At 42.7% G+C, this 20,613-nt stretch overlaps 1 protein-coding gene across 1 annotated transcript in view; it reads left to right on the forward strand.

The window, feature by feature from the left end:
- TRS120 (transport protein TRS120) overlaps nucleotides 1-9,088 on the forward strand; it is a 78,566-nt gene extending 69,478 nt beyond the window's left edge. Inside the window, exons 6-11 of the mRNA XM_087400406.1 lie at nucleotides 2,565-2,624; nucleotides 5,039-5,327; nucleotides 5,487-5,770; nucleotides 5,955-6,832; nucleotides 6,931-7,857; nucleotides 8,072-9,088. Coding sequence (XP_087256532.1) covers nucleotides 2,565-2,624; nucleotides 5,039-5,327; nucleotides 5,487-5,770; nucleotides 5,955-6,832; nucleotides 6,931-7,857; nucleotides 8,072-8,301 — 2,668 coding nt within the window. The 3' untranslated portion in view covers nucleotides 8,302-9,088. The remainder of the gene's footprint in view (nucleotides 1-2,564; nucleotides 2,625-5,038; nucleotides 5,328-5,486; nucleotides 5,771-5,954; nucleotides 6,833-6,930; nucleotides 7,858-8,071) is intronic.
- Nucleotides 9,089-20,613: the final 11,525 nt, after the last annotated feature.

Raw genomic sequence — 20,613 nt, forward strand, 5'->3', positions numbered from 1 at the left:
AAGCACAAACCTTCTTTTCTAGCTTTCTCTTTTTGTTCAGGGGTCAACGAGGACTTTGACCAAGCCCGGGCTGCCATCGGAGTTATTTTTCTTTTCACCCCAACGGTGGTACTTGTTTTTACTGGTCCCTCAACCGGCTTCACCTGCTTGGTTTGGCCACTTGGCTGCGAGACACTTGTCTTTAAAGTCCATTTCCTCTGAAATCCCCCTTTTTTCGGGTACTCATACTGAGTCCCTGCCTGCACAAATCCACAAGATCTGCCTCTGGCATCCTCATAGTTCAGGGCTACTGCAATAGATTCATCTAATGTAGTCACATACTTAGCTCGAACTTCCATTTTGATCTTGTCGTTCAGTCCATAGATATAGTCTTTTAACTCAACCGACATAGGGAGAGGGTCTGTTATTTTCATGACACATTCCCTGAATTTGTCGGTGTACTCTGCCACCGACCTGCCACTGACAGACTCCTCTGATGAAGATTTCTATAAGCATCCCAAGCTCGGGACTCTTCATCAGGTGGGAGAAAGTGTTTCTTAAATTCAGCTTTAAACCCTTCCCAGGTGGTAGGAGCAACTTGATCCTTCTGTTGCTTTATCCACCATCTATCCGCCGCCTCAATAAACAGAAGCGTGGCCTCACGGATTTTCTTTAGATCAGATCTAATTTCACAAATGGCGAAGGCTTCTTCCCACTTGTGTAACCAAACCTCGATCACATCAGAGCTGCGCTCGGTCATCCGACCAGCGTACTTCTCCGGTCTATATTTAGCGATATTAGGCACTTTGACCCTTGCGCGCTCTAATGAATGTATACTGGGCTCTGGCTCTGCTGGAGCTTTGCCCTAATCAATTCTAGATGGTCTAGCCGACAAGGCTTGTACCATCTCCCTGATCTCATTCTGACCAGCATTCACTTGAAGCTGCTGGTTCATAATCTGCTGTAAAGCATCTTCTAATATCAAAATCCTACCGATCAAAGTAGGTGCTGTGTGATGTGACATTTGTTGTGTAGACTGTGCTCTAGACTCACTAGGATTCACCCTAGAATTATGCCGTTCTACCTCCATAGTTTCACAATGGAAAATGGTTTTTTTTTTTTTTAGTCTTTTCTAGAACCCAAATAAAAGATATATATACACTTCTTTTCTGTTCTGCTTTCCTTTTTCTTTTTTTTTTTCCCCCCCTTCTTTCTCCTACACACTAAACTCCCAAATATACAATACTCTGAACGTTCCTTTCACAGTGCAGGAATAACAGGACTATATATAAAGCTATAAAAGCTGTATCGAAAAAATTGCTTCCTGAATCTTCTTCTCGAAATGTCGATTAACTCTTGTCGTATTTATCTGAACGTAGTACGTACGTGCGTGGAATTTACGGGCACAATGTTTGTAGCAGCATCCACAGCCAACGGTGCTCAGCGTTAACTGGTAGTTGACACGGCCAGCATGGACGGATTGCTGCGTGGAGAAAATAGGAGGCGGAACGATCAAAGGCCTGTATAATTGAGCGTAAGTGCTCGTCAACACCACGCCACGTCGTCCTCGCAGAACATTCACCAAAGATGCCCGTCCACCAGGTCCCGTCACATACAGCCTTCGCACGTCACGAACAGGTGATTCAATCCTTGCGTCACCTATGCGCTCAATTTGCAATCGTCTTCCGCACAGTCTGTGAAAACTCCGATGATCTTCGTCGAGCCCGTCGACAAACAGCCGCATATATATTCTCCGCCTGCTACCAGCCGTTGCCTTACGTGACCCCTAAACTCCAGCCACGAAACAGAAGCCTCGTGCGTCGTAGCTAACGTCCGAATTCGTCGAAGGCCCGTATGGGATCTCCGTCATCACCACGTTGCACCCACAGTCAGTCCGTCAATTTGGCGCTGAGGTCATTCGACGATCCCACTTCCATCTCCTTCATAGCCTCGGCTCTGATACCAACTGATAAAGACTCTGTCTCCTAATTCAAACCACCGAGATCACGGGCGATGGCATCTATCTTTTTCCTCCCAGCCTTCACTCGTAGATTACATGTATTCTCATTCTTAATCCTTTTTCTTCCTCATGCCTATCTACGAGACCCTCATTTCCCTAGATAGTTCCCCTTGCCAAATGTCATCATTTTAGCCTTTCCACTTGGTGCACCATTTACCCCTCTCTTGGGGCACATTTAAAACCACTTGCCCCTTGGCATTATTGCACATTTAGGTGCACCTAGGCCTTAGCACTCAGAACTACCTAGTCAATGCCATTTCACCCTCACCTAGGACCTTGGCAGTTACTTCTCTTGACCATTTCATTTACGCACATTAACTATTACAAAAGTTGGTCATCTAAGAGAAAATGCCCACCGATCTTTCCGAGGTCATGCTATCTCGGCTAGAGCATAACAATTCATCTAGGTATATGAATGATTGAATGGATGCTTAGGCTGTTCGCATGTTTTTTTATGAGAGTGGTGTTCTGCTTCTTTAAACATATAATAAATGTCACTTTGGTTTAAATGAATTGCTTACTGCAGTAAAAGAAAATAATCAATGTGTACTTGCTTTATCTGCAGGGCAACAGCCATAGCATTTGAGCTGGAGGCAACATTGAAGCTTGCAAGGTTTCTCTGCAGGTATCTTAATCAATTCAGAGGACAAGTTGTTGTGTAATATTGCCATTGGAAACTTAAATGCAATCAAAATATTTTTTAGATTTTTTCTGACACAAAATGAACTTGAAATGGTGGGATGCTGTCACAACCAAGCTGGAAGCAAGAAACCAGACAAACTGGACTCTAGACTTGATATGAATGATTATGTCAGTCTTAGATGTTGAAGGCACCCTTACTCTTTGTGCATGGGGCTGGATGCCCCCTGAAACAGAGCCCGACCAGATCTGCAGATGGGCTGACCAGTCTGCAGACTGGCCTGACCAGATCTGCACCAGATCTGCCGACTGGGACTGCTCCATTTACTGTGCCTTGCTGCCATGTGGCAGCCGTACTGCCTTGTGACCTGTTCCTGGTGCTTTCTTGCCTGGCCCGACCTGCAGATCTGCTCCAATCTGCACCTGTCTCTGGAAGAGAAAGAAAGAAAGAAAAAAGAAGAGAGTTTATTAAAGTCTTTGAAAGACCGAAGAGTCTATTGTTGGGATAATCTGGGTCACCTCCCCACCTTTGAGCTCCCAAATGAGGAAGACAATGGCAGGTGTACCATCAGGTTCTGAGAGCTGCCACTTGATGCATATTTGGGATGCGAAGCAGAGCTGCCACATGGGCAGCATACAGCCTGCCATGTGGGCACTGTATACTGCACTTCCAGGGTCATTCCGGGATCTGTGCCTGGTTGACAGCAGCTCATACAGGTGGCTGGGGCAGATGGGAGGCTGTGGAGCAGAAGGTACTGCAAGGGCTGCACATTGGGCAGCTCACATGCATTGCGAGGGCCATGATAAAGGCCCTGAAGACAGCAACAGGGAAGAGCAGCATCAGAACGAGGCATTGCCTGGAGCAGGTTGGCAGGTAGATCAGGTCTGTAGTGGCAGGACGACAATGCAAAGGCCCAGGAGGCTACAGATCAGAGCGGTAAAAAGGCACCACATCCAGGGCTATTTATAGGCGCTTAGACTGGTCGGCTGGCCAGTAAGCAGGGCCAGATGAGGTCGACTGAGTCTGGATGGGCTGACAGGCTGGTCAGCCAGGTCAGCAGGGCATTCAAGTTTTCAACCCTATATGAAGGGCCCCTTGGGGGGCATTCATTCATTCAATGTTTGGGCTATTCTGGAGCCTCAGTCTAGGCTGCTTACACAGCAGCAAGGAGGTCCAAGAGCACCTACAACAGTGCCTCATATCAGGCTGGCACCACAGCAGCAAGGAGGACAGGAATTAAGGGAGACTTGTGCCGGAAGTAGCCAGGGGGTCAAGGATTGGGAGCAAACATTGCCTCACCATTGGCTGTCCATTGGAGCAGTAAGGAGGCATGTTTGCAGGGCATCGATACACAGCCCGCTGATGCTTTAGGAGAGCATGCAGGCTGACAGTGTTTTAAACGTGCCACCAGGAGGTAGGAGAGCAGTTTTGTAATTGACAAGGGTCCACCTCTAGGCAGCACCGTGCTGCTAGATGGTGGCACACTGTGCACACCTTTTAATGAGTTTTTGGCCATCTTTGGAACAACATTTATTTACTGTTTCTACTCTCTTGATCATAGTTCAATAACGGTTTGCATCTTTCTCTATGCACTTGTACACATTAAGGAAATCGGTGAGATTTGAAATAGCATTGTGTGGTTTAGGCATAGGAGTAGATGAACTGCTCCACTACCCTGCTCCTCAAGTGATGCTGTGGGCTGCTCTGCACCTCTGCCAGGCTCCACTTTATGGTGGACTGAACTGCTCCACGGGATGTACTCCTGGAAGAACTGCTCCAGCTCTAGAAGATGCTCTAATAAGGAGTGAGGGGGGGCCTATATATAGTCCCTCACCCTGCTTCAGTTGGCTGCAGCATGCAGGCCGACTCACTGGGGCTTACAGATGGGGAGGTGACCTTTCCAACGTAAATCCCTTATCAATTTTTCTTAAGCTGAGGAACGAACTCCAAGTTTTTCCAAGTGCAAGCATTGGACTTTAGAACACCATTAGAATGGTGATACCATTGACTTTTCTAACCATGGCATGGGTTGGACGAATGGCGAATTTTTTCCCTGTGTTTATAATTGATGTTATTTTGGCACATGAGAATATATGATATGTACTACACCTCAGTAAAAGTAACTACAATAGGTGGGAGAGCAAGTCTCAATCCTTTGTTGGAAGGGCTTGATTAAATATATCATAATTCAAAGGAAGGCTGAAGAGTAGATATCACAATGTTAAATATATTTTCACCTGGTTTGTAGCACTGTTGCTGTCCAGTTATGTAGTTTCTTCCTTCCCCCAGCAACTTGTAACATTTTTCCTTACCTAATAGAAGGTTATGTTTCAAAATAATTTTGAGCATCTTTCATGCTTTATATAAAGTTGATTACTCTATTGATGTTACACCTGCAGGAAGGAACTTGCTAGGGAAGTAGTAGAATTGTTGATGGGTGCTGTGGAAGGATCGAAAAGTATAGATGCAAGTGATCGACTTGTTCTATACGTAGAGGTTGCTCGGATCTTTGGAGCTTTGGGATATGAACGAAAGGCTTCTTTTTTCTCTAGGCAAGTGGCTCAGCTATATCTTCAGCAGGAGAGCCAGTCGGCTGCAACTAGCGCTCTGCAGGTGTTGGCACTAGGAGCGAAGACATATAATGTCCAGAGCAAGTCTACTTCTGATGATGGGTTCAAAGTCGCTGACGTGAGTATTCATGTTGGTTTCCATCCGCTTGTGTCTTTTGCAAATTTTATTTTAGCCTAAGTAGACAAGGGCCATGCAAGTCGAATAAGAGAACACAAAAAAAGTTAATAAAGTCTTACAGAGTTCTGACTTGTGTCATGTTGGGCCTGTAATTGAAAGGAAGCTCAAGCAGTGAGCAGTGAAACGCAAAAATACTATCTTCATTCTAGCTCAAATGGTCAGTGGAGTACACTACAAATGAATGTACTTGGTGATATGTTGTTAGCAGCATTGCGAGCAAACGACTCTCTTGCAGCCTGGAGTGCAGCAGCACGATTGCTGAGGGGCCATTACCCTCTTATTACACCCAGTGATCAATCTAGGTTGGCCAATGCTCTCACAACCTCAGCAAGGCGGCTTCCATTAGGGACTCGATGTTCAGATCCTGCTCTTCCTTTTGTGAGGTCGGCAGCATTCTGCTTTTGAAATCTCATTGTCCTGCTCATGCTGCCAAATGTGCTTCTGTTTCCTGGTTTCTCTGTTGCTGGTCATCCATTAATTTTGAAGCAATTTTGAATATGCTTCCATCTCGAAAACTGTTGTGGCTGATTGAAAGTTATCCTATTGTACAACAACTACTGCCTACAGGCTGTATTCTGTTCCAACCTTGCCATCGCAGATAGAAATAGTAAAGCGAAGTCCGGGTAAAAAAGAATGGTGGGCTGGATCAGCTCCTTTGGGCCCTTTCATTTATACTCCATTTGCCAAAGCAGCTGATTCCAACCCTGGCAACAAGCATGAAGTCATCTGGGTGGTTGGGGAGGCTGTGCAAGTGTTAGTGGAACTTGCAAACCCATGTGCATTTGAAGTTTTTGTTGAAAGCATGTACTTGTCAGTGGAGTCCAGAGATTTTGAGGCACATCCTGTTTCAGTGACTCTTCCACCCAATTCATCTCAGATCTTGTCATTGTCTGGTATCCCTTTAAGAGTGGGTTCTATATCTCTCAGGGGTTGCATTGTACACTGCTTTGATGTGGTAACAGAACACTTATTTGAGGACATAGATGAGCTATTATCAGATGCTGCAAAGGGTTTGATTTTAAGCGATCCTTTTCGAAATGCTGGAGGCCCCAAAATGCGTCATGCGTCGAATCCAGAGATAGTTATTATGCCACCTCTTCCATTGTTAACTGCACAAATTGTTGGTGGCCAAGGAGCTGCTGTGTTGTATGAAGGAGAGATCAGAGAGGTACAAATAAGTCTGGTAAATGCAGGTGCTGTTCCAGTTGTGGAAGCGAATATATCTGTGACAGGAAAGCAGCAAGAACATGTCATTTCTGTTGGACATGATATTCTACAAACATCTCTTCCTCTTCAGCCTGGGGTCACTGTGATCGTCCCGGTGATATTGAAGGCTGGTCAGCTGTCTTCTGACACAGAGATTGTTACCACAAGGGGTACAGGAACCTACCTTGGAAGGGCGGTGAAGGACAGTACCAGTCCCTTCTTGGTGGTTCACTATGCAGGTATTCTTTTGGGCGGTTTGTCATCAGTGTTGATTTCCATGCAGAATTTTCCATGTAGTCAAGCGACTGAGTCTAATCTTAATTTTAAACTATTGCAGGGCCATCAATGGATGGTGGAGCAGACATTCAGAATGTCAACTCTGAGATCCCTCCAGGGAGAAGATTGACTGTCCCTCTATATATGCATGTCATCCGGGGGTTATGCCTGGTACATGCACGGCTACTGTCAATGGAAGTTCCAGCCAAAATAAGTGATGCCACATCTGAAATCCATGTGGCAACAATGGATTCAGCCGATAGTCTAGTAAAGATGGATCCTTACAGAGGAAGCTGGGGTCTACGCCTGCTGGAGCTAGAACTGTGGAATCCAACCGATGTTGTCTTTGAAATCACAGTTTGTGAGAGGAGGATCAGGGGAGGTCTGGAAAGTTTGAGGCTTTCAGAAGATAGTGTTGAGTGTTTGTATCCTAGCACAAGGATTGATCGTGAATATTCTGCACGAGTTTTGATTCCACTGGAACGATTGAAGCTTCCTGTACCTAACAAATCTTTCTTCAATAAGACTTCTGATCTGCCAAGATCAGAGAGGCAAACAAGGGCAGAGCTAAATGTGACCATAAAGGAACTGAGCTCTAGAATTTGTGTAAAATGGAATTCAGGAAGAAACAGCACTGGGGAGCTTGCTATAAAAGATGCAATCCGAGAGGCACTTCAGGCCTCTGCAATCGATGTCTTACTTCCTGACCCACTCACCTTTGGCTTTCGAATAGCTCCAAAAGCACTCGCTGATAATATGGAAACTCTAAAGATCTCAGAAACTAGTACGAAGATTTGCAGGGAAAGTAAAGCAGGCATATCTGATGGTAAACCCAAGAGTTCCATCCTGACCCATGAATTGACTCCATTAGAGATGCTTGTACGAAACAATACTGGAGAAGCAATAACCTTGAGCTTCAGCATAACTTGCCGTGATGTTGCAGGGGAGAACTGCCTTGGTGGGAATAAAGCAACGGTCTTATGGGCTGGTAAGAGCTTTACCTTCTTTGCAGCCAATCTAGGCTGCCTCTGGATTATATTGTTTATGAACTTATCAAACATCTTTATATTCTGCATGCCTATTCTTGAAGTTATGTTGTAAATGGCATGGCCTTATAGATTATGTGTAGGTCAATAAGAAAGAAATTGTGTTGAAAAGGGCCTTGACATGTTATCCTAAGAACAGGGCTCTTTTTATTTCAGGTGCTCTTAGCGGAGTAGAAGTGGAAATCCCCCCATTAGGTAAAATTGTACATACTTTTGCTCTTTGCTTTCTAGTGCCTGGAGAGTATACCCTCCTTGGAGCAGCCGTCCTACATCCAAAGAATGAGACCTTCTGTGCCCAAACGAGACAGGCATCTGTGGATGCAACTTCTGGGTCACTGACCTGCAGTGGACCCCCATTCAGGCTACATGTGGCGGGTACAGTTTGAAAGATCGGCATGTTCCTGGATTCATCTAGATATATATGTGGCTTCTGCAGCATGCATCTGCAGTGGACACATTCAGGGTACATGTTTGATACTCCCAATTTTGAGTATATTTGCTGGCCTCTTGTCTGTGCTTCAAAGATGTTATAAGGCCACTTTGTGTTGAGGCAGCTATATATACAACAAATGTTGGCCAAAATGCTGAGCTATTGCAAGAAAATATATGTCGGTCATGCCTACCCATGTAATAGATGTGTCCAGGCAAGAAGACACATCTTAGGCTCTGTTTGGATGGTTGCTCGACGCTTCCTCCTCTCCGCAAGCACAAGGCATTGAAACCAACCTGCACTAGACCAAATATACACCACTGTCCCTTTGTTTTAACTTTCCACCTGTAAAGGGCTTGGTCATGAGGTGAAGCCGTGATGTATGATTTGTTGCTTCAGGGGCATACTGAGTAGAGATGGGATGAAATGGTTGTTTCTGTACCTATTGCTTGAGGGACTATTACCAGAGGGCTTAGCATAAAGCTCTTATGCTCATGCCAGTAGGGCTCAGTACGTGATTTTAGAACCCTTGGAGGGTCAAGGGGCCTTACTACACTATCCATTTCCTCTTCATAATAGTAATGTTTGAGTGATTCTTGCCTTTAATTCTCATTTTGTAAGATCAAAATCTGGGTTTCAGGAAGGTAACTTCATGTCCATGATTTGGCCATGATCTGGGCTGTTGTTTCAGGTGTACTCTATGTTTAGGGGTGAATGACCTTTAAAGCTTGTGATTATCTATACACGTGGTGCAGATTTAATGTCTTTTAACTTTTCATTTTTGTTCAACTTATCTTTTTTGTTCATGAATTATCAGATGATTATGTTTGGGCTTACTTTGTTGATCCCTGACAAGGTCAATGCATGATTGCATTAATACATCTGCCTTTGCATCTATTTCCAAAATTCTGTAGTGATATAATGAAGAAATAAAATTGGAGAATCAGTGGTTTTGCTTCTTTTCATTTATTGGATGAGTCCAACTAAACTGAATGAAAATACAAAGGAAAGCATGTAGTAATCCCCTTAATACTGAAAACTTGTGAAGAAACTCTAACCTGTAGGGTATATCTCAACTGTTTATCCTTGGATCCCCTCAAAATGAAATGATTCAAATACTCAGAAGAAAGATGTGGAGTAGCTTGGGTTTTGGAAGCGGCATGGTTGCACATGTTTAGATATAGCATGCTATGTAAGTACAAAGTTGAAATATTACATTTTTTGTCTGTTGATTGCAAAATTTAATTTGTTTTTCATTTAAAGACTTTTGTAAAGATATTTGCCCTATGGCACAATGGAGGAGATCATTGTCAATTAGTGGAGCCTGGTCTTGTATATGGTAACTTGTATCGGGAAAATTAATTTTATTTAGTGTTTTTTTATATGAGATATGTTTATCAAGAAGAGTTTGGAGTATTGCATGTACAATAGTAATTACAATATCTCGTTTTTCAACTTGCAAATGCACGAGATCATGTCTTGTTTAAGAAAATTAGATAACTCGAGCGTTCCCATAGGATTATTTTGTTCAATGCCAATGCATCAACTAATGTTTGTTCAACCATGCTAGTTCAAGACAATCACATAACTAGTGATTGAGAGCCACGGTTGCATGATGTTCCAACTCCATGTTACCACAAACACTCACTTTTGATGTTCGAAATATGAGGATCAATACTATTGATCACCATCATCACCAAGTTTGCAAGTTGGAGCCCAATATTGTACTAGCAGCTTGAAATAGTTTGATAGTTTTCTTTGTATGTTTGAAATTGAACACTGAGCCAAATTGATGAAATGTTGTCACTTTGGACAAAAACTAGCACTAATTGGTCTTTTTCCATAGCATGACAAGGCTTGAAAGCAACCTCATCTTGTCCTTTAATGGCCATCTTTAGCCTTCCATCACTTCTTCCACTCCAAATGAAAATTCCATTCATCTCGTTGTTACTATAAGCTATCAAATGCACGCGGTTTTCAATGTGTCTCCATTTTAGTAAAGCATTAGTGTTTTTTCAATATGAGAGGAAAATTTTCAATAGTTTTTTATTTTGACCTTTGGAGTTCTTCTCTTACCTAGCACCTCTCCAAGGTAAATGCACTTTCTTTTTCCTTCAAGGAATGCCTTAGTTCGTAGTGGTTGAGCTTTCATTGGTTTTTTACATTTTGTTGGAAGGTAATTTTATTCTTGGGGTTTCCATCCATTGCTTCAACTTAAGGTTTTGTATTGCATGATAGGGATGCAATATGTAATGAAGAGGGAGAATTGCGAACACATCTTTTAGCCAGTTAATGCATTGTCCCCTAAAACCCTTGAAGTCTAGAATCTCTTACATTAGTGTGTGAGATGAGTAAAAGTGTGAACACACTTAACTCTCAATCTTTTAGAAACCTTCATATTCTCATGTGTATGTTTGTCTAAGAGAACCCACGATTGCTTGTTATTGAATGTTTTGGGAACTTATATAAGCCTTTTTCTATGCTCTGATGTGTTAGGCATTTTGATAGAGATTCAATTGCAAAATGTGGATCCTAAGACGAGTCTTTGGAAAGCCTATAGTAGGAAATCAAATCACGTAGCAATCATGCATTATTCCTTAGAGTGAAAGGTTAAGCCAAATCTGGGTGGTGAGTAGTAATTGCATCAATCTACTTTAATTTTAACTCAATACTATGTAAAGAAAATGAGCTAAAGAGAGAAGATTGCTTTGCTTTTAGGACAACATCCCTTTAAATAGATATATAAGATTGGTTATTGAATAATTTCTTTTTTTTGGGAGGGAAGGGGGGGGGGGGGGGGGGGGGGTGTGTTGTGGCTCGATTAACCTAAGCGTGCAAGCAATAAATTTTTTGTGATTAACCTAAGCCTGCAAACATTTGTGCGATGTCCAAAAGCATCATTTGAGAACTTTCATCATCGCCGCCCTTAGCAAATATATGAAGGGGGGGGGGGGGGGGGGCGAGGCAGAGGAGGGGAGGGTTGAGCAGAGAGGGGGAGGGGGAGGGGAGGGTTGAGGGGAGGAGCCAAGGGAGAGGGAGAGGGGAGCGTGCGGAGGAAGAAGTAGAGGCGGGAGAGGAAGCGAAGGGAGGAGGGAGAAGGAGAGGCGGAAGAAGAACGAGAGGAAGCAAAAGGAGAGGCGGGAGAGAACTCAAAGGGAGAAAGGCACGGAGGGAGCGGAAGGTGCGGGGAGAGGCTGATTAGGAAGTGCAGGGAGAGGCGGATTAACGCCATTAGATATGTTAATTATGAAAAAGGGGGGGGGAGCCGATGTAGATGGATTAATTAGTAGGTTTTAGTGCTAGGAGCATGATTGGAAGACATGACATTGTTCGTTGATGATAAATTTGCCAATGTAAGTATTTCTGCTCTTCTGTTGCAGTAAAAAAAGCGTGTTTAACTTTAGCGGGCCTTGTACGCTTGGCTCCGGTAGCATTGACTCAAAAATGTCACTTGACAATTGAAATTAAAAATTGTTGCATTGCAATGCATGACTTAGGGACTTGAAAAGAATCAACTCAACTTTGCGCATCCACTGTTTGCTTAGTTTCATGCTATCTCCCATTTTTCCATTTTTCCTTCTTCACAGAACACATGTTTTTCTACATGATTGACATTAGAAGAGATGCCAGGGCAGCTTCGCAACAAAAGTATTACCACATCGTCTTTGTTAAGAAATTGGTATTGGGAAGGCTTCTGTGCTATGCATAACCACATTTAGTAGAACTTCTTTGCAACAACCAGATGCTATCACTAGGAATTGAGATGACAATTTGTTCTTTAGGTCCTCTCAATTCCTTTGTTCTCTAGCCTTGCAATTGTTTGCCTCTATTTCCACTTTTTGCAACCTGCCTTGGAGATCAGCCCTTCCCCCTTCTTTGGCAAATGCGGACGATCCAAGGTCTTTGGAGTAATGAGTTAGACGTTGGCAGAGTCCCCATCATCGATGTTGAAGGGTCTATGATCGTTATTGGCCTTGCCCATTTGCTAGTTGCTACTTCGAACCAATTACAAGAGCTTCAATTACTTCTCCAAGCTATACTGGCTGCTGCTACCATGTAAGTCCCATTGCCTTGAGATAGAGTGGCTATTCAAGGAAGGAGGTCATAGAAGGATTCATTGTATTCCATGGGAGGCTTTTATTTTATACAAAAAGAAAATAAATAAAACTCATCCCCCATAGAAGCAGCAAAGTTGTAGGGGGTGGCACTGGGCATCCTGGATGTTACCTTAAGGAACACGACAATGATCTGCAAATGGTTCCATAGGTTATTTGCTTTGGAGACTCCATGGATTCAGCTAGTCCGGTGTTTTGTTAGCCAGAGGAATGGGACAACTATGGACATGTGGAAACACTTGTCTTGGTATGAGAAGGTCTGTTCCTTCTTTCTGAAGGTGCATGGATCAAACCTTGTTGCTAGTGTGGAAGCAATCACAGGGCTCCACAGGCTCAATCAGTTAAGTGAATCTTTCAAAAATTGAAATAGTATATATTGTATGTATTGATTGCACACTTTAATTGACTTAGGTTTTTGAACTTTTGAATCTTCTAATACTAATAAATAGCATGTGATGTGTATATTAAATGAGCATGCAATCACAAGGAAAAATCTGAAGTCAGAAGATTAGTCTTCTCATAGGTTAAAAGTAGAAAGTAGAATGCATGTATTCATTTTAGTAATTGTGACTATGTGCCTAAGACATATATATGTATTTTTGTAGGTGGACAAAATGAATTAGATTTCTCAACTATCCCCAACAACTTGTCATTGCAAGAGGAGCATGCAGGCGAAGAGCAAAAATAAAATCAGTTGATTCGAATGAAATTTGGTGCAAAGATGCAAAAGGTATGACTAATTATAGATATATATCCTTTAACTTTTATTCATTCTTGAAAGTAATTTGGAAATAACCATCTTTCATGCAGTTGCTACCTTCATGGAAAATTGTGAGCCCACATGTATGCTTTTATTGATACATGACGCTTGGTTTTATGATCCATTGGTACTGTGTCAGAATTTTTGTACCTTAGGGTACCAAAACCACATGCCTCTTTTTTGTCAAGTTCAGTTTTAATTGTCATAGATGTATCCTACATGAGGCATATTGGTGATATGATATCAATCAAGTAGTGGTTTTGCTTTCACTTGGTTTTACAATGATCATAGGGTGACAAGAGCTTTTGATTTTCACACGCAACATATAAGATATGGAAACCAAATAAAGTATCATCACGATCCTTATTTACTTAAAAGTGAGTTTTGATGCCAAGGAGCAAGAATGCTTCATTATTCAAAATTTCTTACTTCAGTTGTGACAAGGGGAAGCAACAAATGTGTATCATTTATCTATGAAAAAGAAACGAACCTAGTCAATTTTTTTTTTGGCAGAAAAAATTTTTGTTATATTAGGATATCATCATCATCATAAGTATTTACGTGTTCTTTGGTAAAGAATAACCAGCCCCCATGGGGAGAGTTTCATCAAAACATTTCTAAGTAAAACATAAACAGTAGCAACAAAATCAAAAGAGAGGGACATAGGAGTGTCATTTGTATTGTCATCATTGAAGTAATCAGAGTAATTGAAACTCTCTGAATCTCTAGAGCTATCAATGTCATCTGCCTGGGCTTCACAAGGTGAGTCAGGTTCCTTTTTGACCTTTGTGGAGGGTACCTGATTAAGAAACTTAGTGATCTCAGCAGGGACTTCAAAGGGTGTGGAACTATCAATCCCAAAGTAGCTTTGAGTGTGTTCTTATAAGTCAGCATTGAAGATGGCAACCTCTGCTTGGAAAGTGTGGATCAGTTAATGATTTTCTTCTGGTCCTATTTAGCCAATTAACAAATAGTCACTCATTTTGCAAAATAACTTGGTTAAACTGAAGATGATTCCTGGTTACCCATATAAACCAAAGTGCATGTGCTCTCAAGGGTGACCAGGTGTCCTATTTTGTCCTTGAAGAGTCTCCAAGCAAGATGGCCTTCCAATTCACTGGCTCCCTGGTCTCCAGTTGGACTATTTTCCATACCTTTCTGGCCACTGGACAACAAGCCACAAAGAGATGGAAGATATCTTCATTAGTAGAGGGATAATTCATACATTTACCATTACCCTTCCCAATCCCGAGTCCTCTGATATTGGTCCACACAGCTTTATGCAATATGAGCCACATCAAGGTAGATAGTTTGTCTGGAATTGAAGGAGACCAGATGGCACAAAACTTGAATTTCTATTTCTCTTTGGAGTCATGAAGTTTCCACCTGTCATTAAGAACCCTACAGAGATCACCTATGTCCCTGCTTGGTGTGGGTATGGGGAAGAAAGAGGAACTTTCCACCTAGCTAAACTCCCTACTGTACATAAGGAAAGATCCCCCCTTCCACTGTTGGTTGCCACTCCAAAGTTGTAATCTACTCATAAAAAGTGACTGGCTTTTGTTGTTTAGACTGAACTCTGTCCTAATCTCTATCCAAGTTTTCCACCTTAGTTCAGATCTGTTCCACAACTGGCCCCAGCTTTGCGAACCCTTTTTAAATAGAAGAGTTGCCTTGGCTATCTCTTTATCAGAAAGAACAGCTTCTTTAAAAATAACAGAAATCCAAATTGAGTCCAAGGTCATAAAGGCACCTTTACCTGAAAAGACAATTTGGCTTTTAATCCCTTCAAAAGCTGTCCAAAGAGAGACCCAAAGCTGGCTGCCTTTAGGTTTGCAGGGTTCTGGGTTACAAATAGCTGATAGCATGGGGTAGTTTTTCCACTTGAGAACTCTGAGGGGTCTTAGGGAGCTGACATTCCTAAGGAGAAGTTGAGCCCAGTCTTCAATAGGCTTTAGGATTGCCTTTAAAATCCAGATTGAGGAGAGTTTCAGAGTAGCCTGTTCTATGTCAATAACTCCTAGTGCACCATCCTGCTTGGGTTTGATACAAAAGTCCCACCTGGACCTTGGGTATCTTGGCTCCCCACAGAAAAGATATGCAAATTTTTATGAATTTGTTAATTCCAGCTTTGGAGGGGGATCAAGCTGTGAGGTAGAAGATAACAATAGGATAAATGCAATGGTTAAGAATAGTTCTTCTTCCGGCCAGACTAGCTTGAAATCCTCTCCATTTCTCCATCTTGTTTTGGAATCTGTTCATGAAGCAGTCCCACCTTTGCTTGAGGGAAATATCAAACCCCATGGGGATACCCAGTAGCCTGAAGACTAAGCCATGCTTGACCCTCTGGCATCCCATCCCTTCCAACACTTGCTGTTCATCACCTTTGAGAGTTGCATATTCAGTTTTAGAGTGATTGATTTTGGACCTAGAGGCTTTGCAAAAAATATATAAAGACTCCATGGCCACCTTGATATATTGTGCCTCATTCTTAAGGGTTAAGTTTGTATCATTAGCAAACTATTGATTGATAAGGTGCTTGCCTGAGGGTAGCTCAATACCTTTCAACTTGTTTTCTTGGCTTTGTTGATGGAGAAGCCATCCCAGGGAGTCTGCTGCAATTGCAAAGAGTAAAGGGGCAATAGGGCACCCCTGCCTTATAGATCTTTTAAGCTCAAATGGTTGGCTCATGATCCCATTAACACAAATCTTTGCTGTAGCATTTGTAAGGAGGAGTTTGATAAAAGAAATGTAAAGGGGGCCAAGTCCCATATCACATAGTCAGAGCTTGGATGATGAACTCCCATTCAAGTCTATCATAAGCCTTGTCAAAGTCAACCTTGAAGAAGCATATGTCCTATTTTGTTTCTCTGGCATACTCACATCCCTCCCAAATGTTGATGATAGCCTCAAGTAAATGTCTGCCCTTTATGAAGCCTTTCTGCTTTGGTAGGATCCACTTGGCCATTCTATTTTTAATCCTCAGAGCCAAAGCTTTGGCAAAGATTTTATAGCTACAATTGAGCATAGTAAGAGGTCTCTAGTTCCTTAGCTCAGTCTTATCTCCTTCCTTAGGAGTTTTATAACACCACCATTGATATGTGTAGGCAAGAACCCACTTTCAACACTTTCCTGCCATAAGAGAAGGAGCTATGGGCCAACAGTGGACCAGAATCTTTTGTCGAATTCAATTGGTAGTCCATCCTCTCCTGGTGTTTTACCATCAGACATCACCTTGACAGCTTCAAACAGCTCCTCTATAGTCAGAGGTTTCTCCAGGTACTTGTTATCAAAGCTGAGAACAGTGCTTTTTCTAGCTTCCTTGCAAAATTCTCTGGCTTTAATCACTTCATTGTCTACTTGAATGGTGGAGGATAGTAGACTCTAAAAATGAAGCTGAATGAGGTCAATGTTCTCCTCATTAGAAAGGGCCAAAGAGTTGTCAGCTTTTCTAAGAAGGGGTACCTCTTCATTAGACCTTTTCTTTCTTATACTTTTAAAGTATTCCTTGGTAGGTCTATCAGCTTTGCCAGCCCACCAATCTTTGAAGTATACCTTAGAGTCATTTAGAAGAATCTGCTCTTAAATCCTAAACTCATTTCTTTTAAGCACCAAGTCAGCCTATGCCTGAGGGTCTCCCTGTCTAGCTAGGGTCTCCAGGGTAGTAATCATGCTCTGAATGCTGTCCATCCTCTTTGCCCTAGTTTTAGCTCTATCCTTTCTAGCTTTTCTGAGGAACTTTTGAGTCTGGTCAACTGTAGTATACCAGGATTCACTGGCAGAAGGAGACTTAGTGAAAGCCTTGAGCCAAATAAGTTTAACACCTTCTTGAACACTCCTTAAGTCAAAAAATTTGGGATCAGCCTTAAACCATGATGTCGTTTTTTGGCCTAGGCCAAAGTCACACTTGAGCAAGATTGGCTTGTGGTCTGAAAGAAAGAAAGAGGAAAAGACCTGAGTCTAGCAAGAGCTAGTTTGGCTAACTAGATCTTGTGAGACATATATCCTGTCTAGTCTAGCCTCTCTTCTGTTGTCCCCTACTTGACCGTTTGACCATGTGAAGGTGTCCTTCACCCCATGTCCACTAGACTTAGCTCTTCTTTCAAGTCCTCCCAAAAAGTCAGTTCTCTGCCTTTGATGACTGTTCCTTTACCCATCCATCTGTCCTTGGAGCTTTCCACCATGTTAAAGTCACCAGCCACAAAACATTTATTTCCTGCCAGTAGGAGTGATTCCCAGCTAACCATTCTTTCCTGTGAACTGTTAGAAGCATAAAGTGACACCACTGTGAATGTCTGCCCATGTATCATATATTTAACCATAATCCATCTGTTCTGTGTATCCACTTACACATTCAAAATACCCTGAGCATATTTAGATAGTATACCAATTGCTACCCCACCTTTGCCCTCCTCATGTCAGTGAAGTACCATTTCCTTCTCTTGTCAATAACAGTCAGTCTTTTCTCCAAAAAGGGTCCAGAGACTTTAACTTCTTGCAAAGTAAGGAAAGTAGGAGAAAGAGCATTAGTTCTCAGCCAATAACCTAACTCTCCTCCTCTGCCAGGGTTAGTGAGACCTCCGACATTGAGTGAGAGGATGGATATTGGTTTACTTGACATTCTTCTTAGTTCCCTTTCTAGCCCTAGGATTGGGACTGTTTCTCTGAGGGGAGGCATTTTTTCCTTGAGAGAATCTTCTCTTGCTTTGTACCTGAGTAAAAGCCTTACCTTGGTCAGCAGTATCCTTTTCAGCTCCCATATCTTGATCACCTCCTAGGTCTTCCTCACTGACTTTTGAAGAGGCCATCTCATCCTCTTTGTTTATATCCTCCTCAAAATCTTTTGACTAGCCTGCTTCAATCTAAGAGTCAATGTCTAAGTTTTGACTAGCCTGCTTCAATCTAAGAGTCAATGTCTAAGTTTTGATTTTTTCTTATCCATTCCTCAGTTTCACTGTCTTCCAGGGTGTCAAAAGCATTGTTTAGAGCTATGGTGTCATCAATCATCCCTTTGCTTGGGGGAGCAAGGGTTTGACAGAGTTTATCTTTTGGAGAAGGGTTTTTTCAGTAGAAACTGAGTTGGGGATTCCTTTTTCAGCTTGTTTACTATTGGTGGGTGCAGGATCCTTGGGCTTAGCTTTGGTCCTCCTCTGTGGGTAGTTCTTAACTGCATGACTAGAGAGTCCACACAAGAAACAAGAATTTGGAAGATTTTTGTAGAGAAGGGGTTGTTCCCTGTACACACTTCCATTCCTGTTGACCATAACCAAGGTGTTGGGAAAGTCCTCAACAATATCCATCTTAATACACACTTGTGGGTTAGCTCTAGGATTGATGAAGTTTTCCTTCTCAACTCCAACTACCTCACCCAAACAGCTGCACAAGGAAGCTAGTTGGTTGCAGAGAGAGAGGGGCAGATCTGGGAGCTCTACCCACACAAGAGTAATAGTGGATCTAGGGAGATCAAGGTTAAAGTTGTCCTTCCACTTGTCTAAGTAGAGAGGTTGGTGTCTGATAGTCCACAGGGTACCGTTGAGAGCCTTGTAGGTCATGCTTGGAGACTCAAATAGGAAGACAAAGAACCCTTTCCTTAGAAATCTAACATTGGTAAGACTAATGCCTTGTCTAACCCAATTTGCTCTCACCCAATTCTCAATGAAGGCTAGAGGAGGTCTAGGCCCTGGGAGGAAACCAATTCATACATGGGTACAAAGCCATTCAATGGAATCAGAAAGCAAGTCTTCATTGATGAAAGCAGCAATCTGCTTACCTCTTGTAGATTCTTGGCCCTCACCACAAGTAGCCTCTTCTTCTTCAGCTGGTTTCTTATGGGGTCTGTGAGTCATTCTTTTCCTTCTCGCGGTGAAGGGGCTCCTTGTTTCCTTCTTCTTCTCCCCCTTGGGGTCCGTCGCTCCCACTTCGGTGGATTTTGGCTCTTGGAGAAGTTCCAAAGGTTCCTCTTTCACCTCCTTTGCTACAATCGAAGAGCTTTGAGCTGCTCTGGGGGGCTCTGGTTTCTTGTGGGTTGGGGGCTGAAGTAGAGGCAGCAAGTCCTTCTTTGGCCTCCTCTGTCCTTCTTGAGCTGGCAAAGGGAGAAGTAAGCTCCTTTCTCACTCGGAGGGAGAAGAACCCTCCTCTAGCTTTCTGAGTAGTAGCTGAGTAAGATATTGTGGCGCCTCCCTCCCAGCTCTAAAATCTGGCGATGCACGTCCATTATTTTCCTGTGGTGTTGGTTTTTCACTCAAGTAGAGGCAGCAAGTCCTTCTTTGGCCTCCTCTGTCCTTCTTGAGCTGGCAAAGCAAGAAGTAAGCTCCTTTCTCACTCGGAGGGAGAAGAACCCTCCTCTAGCTTTCTGAGTAGTAGCTGAGTAAGATATTGTGGCGCCTCCCCTCCCAGCTCTAAAATCTGGCGACGCATGTCCATTATTTTCCTGTGGTGTTGGTTTTTCACTCAAGGTGGGAGAAAGTCTATCTTGTCTGAGGGTCCCTGAGCCCCTTTTAAGGCTCAACTGGTGGAGGTTGGCAGCGAGTGTTCTTTCTCTGGGGAGTTCTGGAAATGTGTCTTCAAAGGTCACACCAGAAGACCAGTTTGATTGGGATCGATGATCATGTCGATTCAAGTCGTCAGTTCTGTCTGCTGACACCAAATCTTCATCATAGTCATTTCCCAGACCTTGTCCTTTGTGAGCACTCAATGGTGGGTGGGGGAATCTAGTGTGTAATCTTCTGTCTTCCTCTCCATCTCCTTCGTCAATTTCCATCATGTTTTTCTCATTTCTAATCTCTTTTCATTTGAACCTAGTCGATTTTTAAAATTAAGGAAAGCGGGATGGTATGAGCTTACCTTGAAAAATGAATGGGTGTATAAAGCTAGATTGTCAAATCCTTTCCTTGAAATGGTTGAGGAAGACATATACCTCTTAAAACAAGATTGCACTAATCACATTATTACTTTTCTCTTTAATTGTCTTGAATTTCACATGTCGATTTGTAAAGTATGTTTAATCTCCACTTCTCTCTTGCTTGATTGCATTGTTTTGTTTGTTTATGTTAATGTTGGTCATTTCTTCTATCAGTGCAATGATCCTGAACAACTCTTTGTAATCGAGAAGAAGCCTAGGGAGTAGTCCACACAACCATGCCAAACAAAGAGAGGAAGGAGGGAGTGACCAAGAGAGTCAAAGAACCACACCTTCATCAAATTCAGAAAAGTTTGGGGTAGAACAAGAAAGCATATCCTCACAACCATCATGAGAGCAAAGGCTGAATTGCACAGCACAAGCACAATGGATAAGTTTGGAGCCAATACATAGTTTTTTAGTTTGGGTGGTGACACACGTGTCATGGGGATCTTGGAAGAATGCCATCGAAGGCTCTACTCTCAAACAACTCCT

Source organism: Dipteris shenzhenensis, chromosome 29 (genome assembly GCF_047967505.1).
Source record: "Dipteris shenzhenensis isolate YYH24624 ecotype China chromosome 29, Dip_SZ_1.0, whole genome shotgun sequence".
In the NCBI taxonomy this organism is placed as follows: domain Eukaryota; kingdom Viridiplantae; phylum Streptophyta; class Polypodiopsida; order Gleicheniales; family Dipteridaceae; genus Dipteris; species Dipteris shenzhenensis.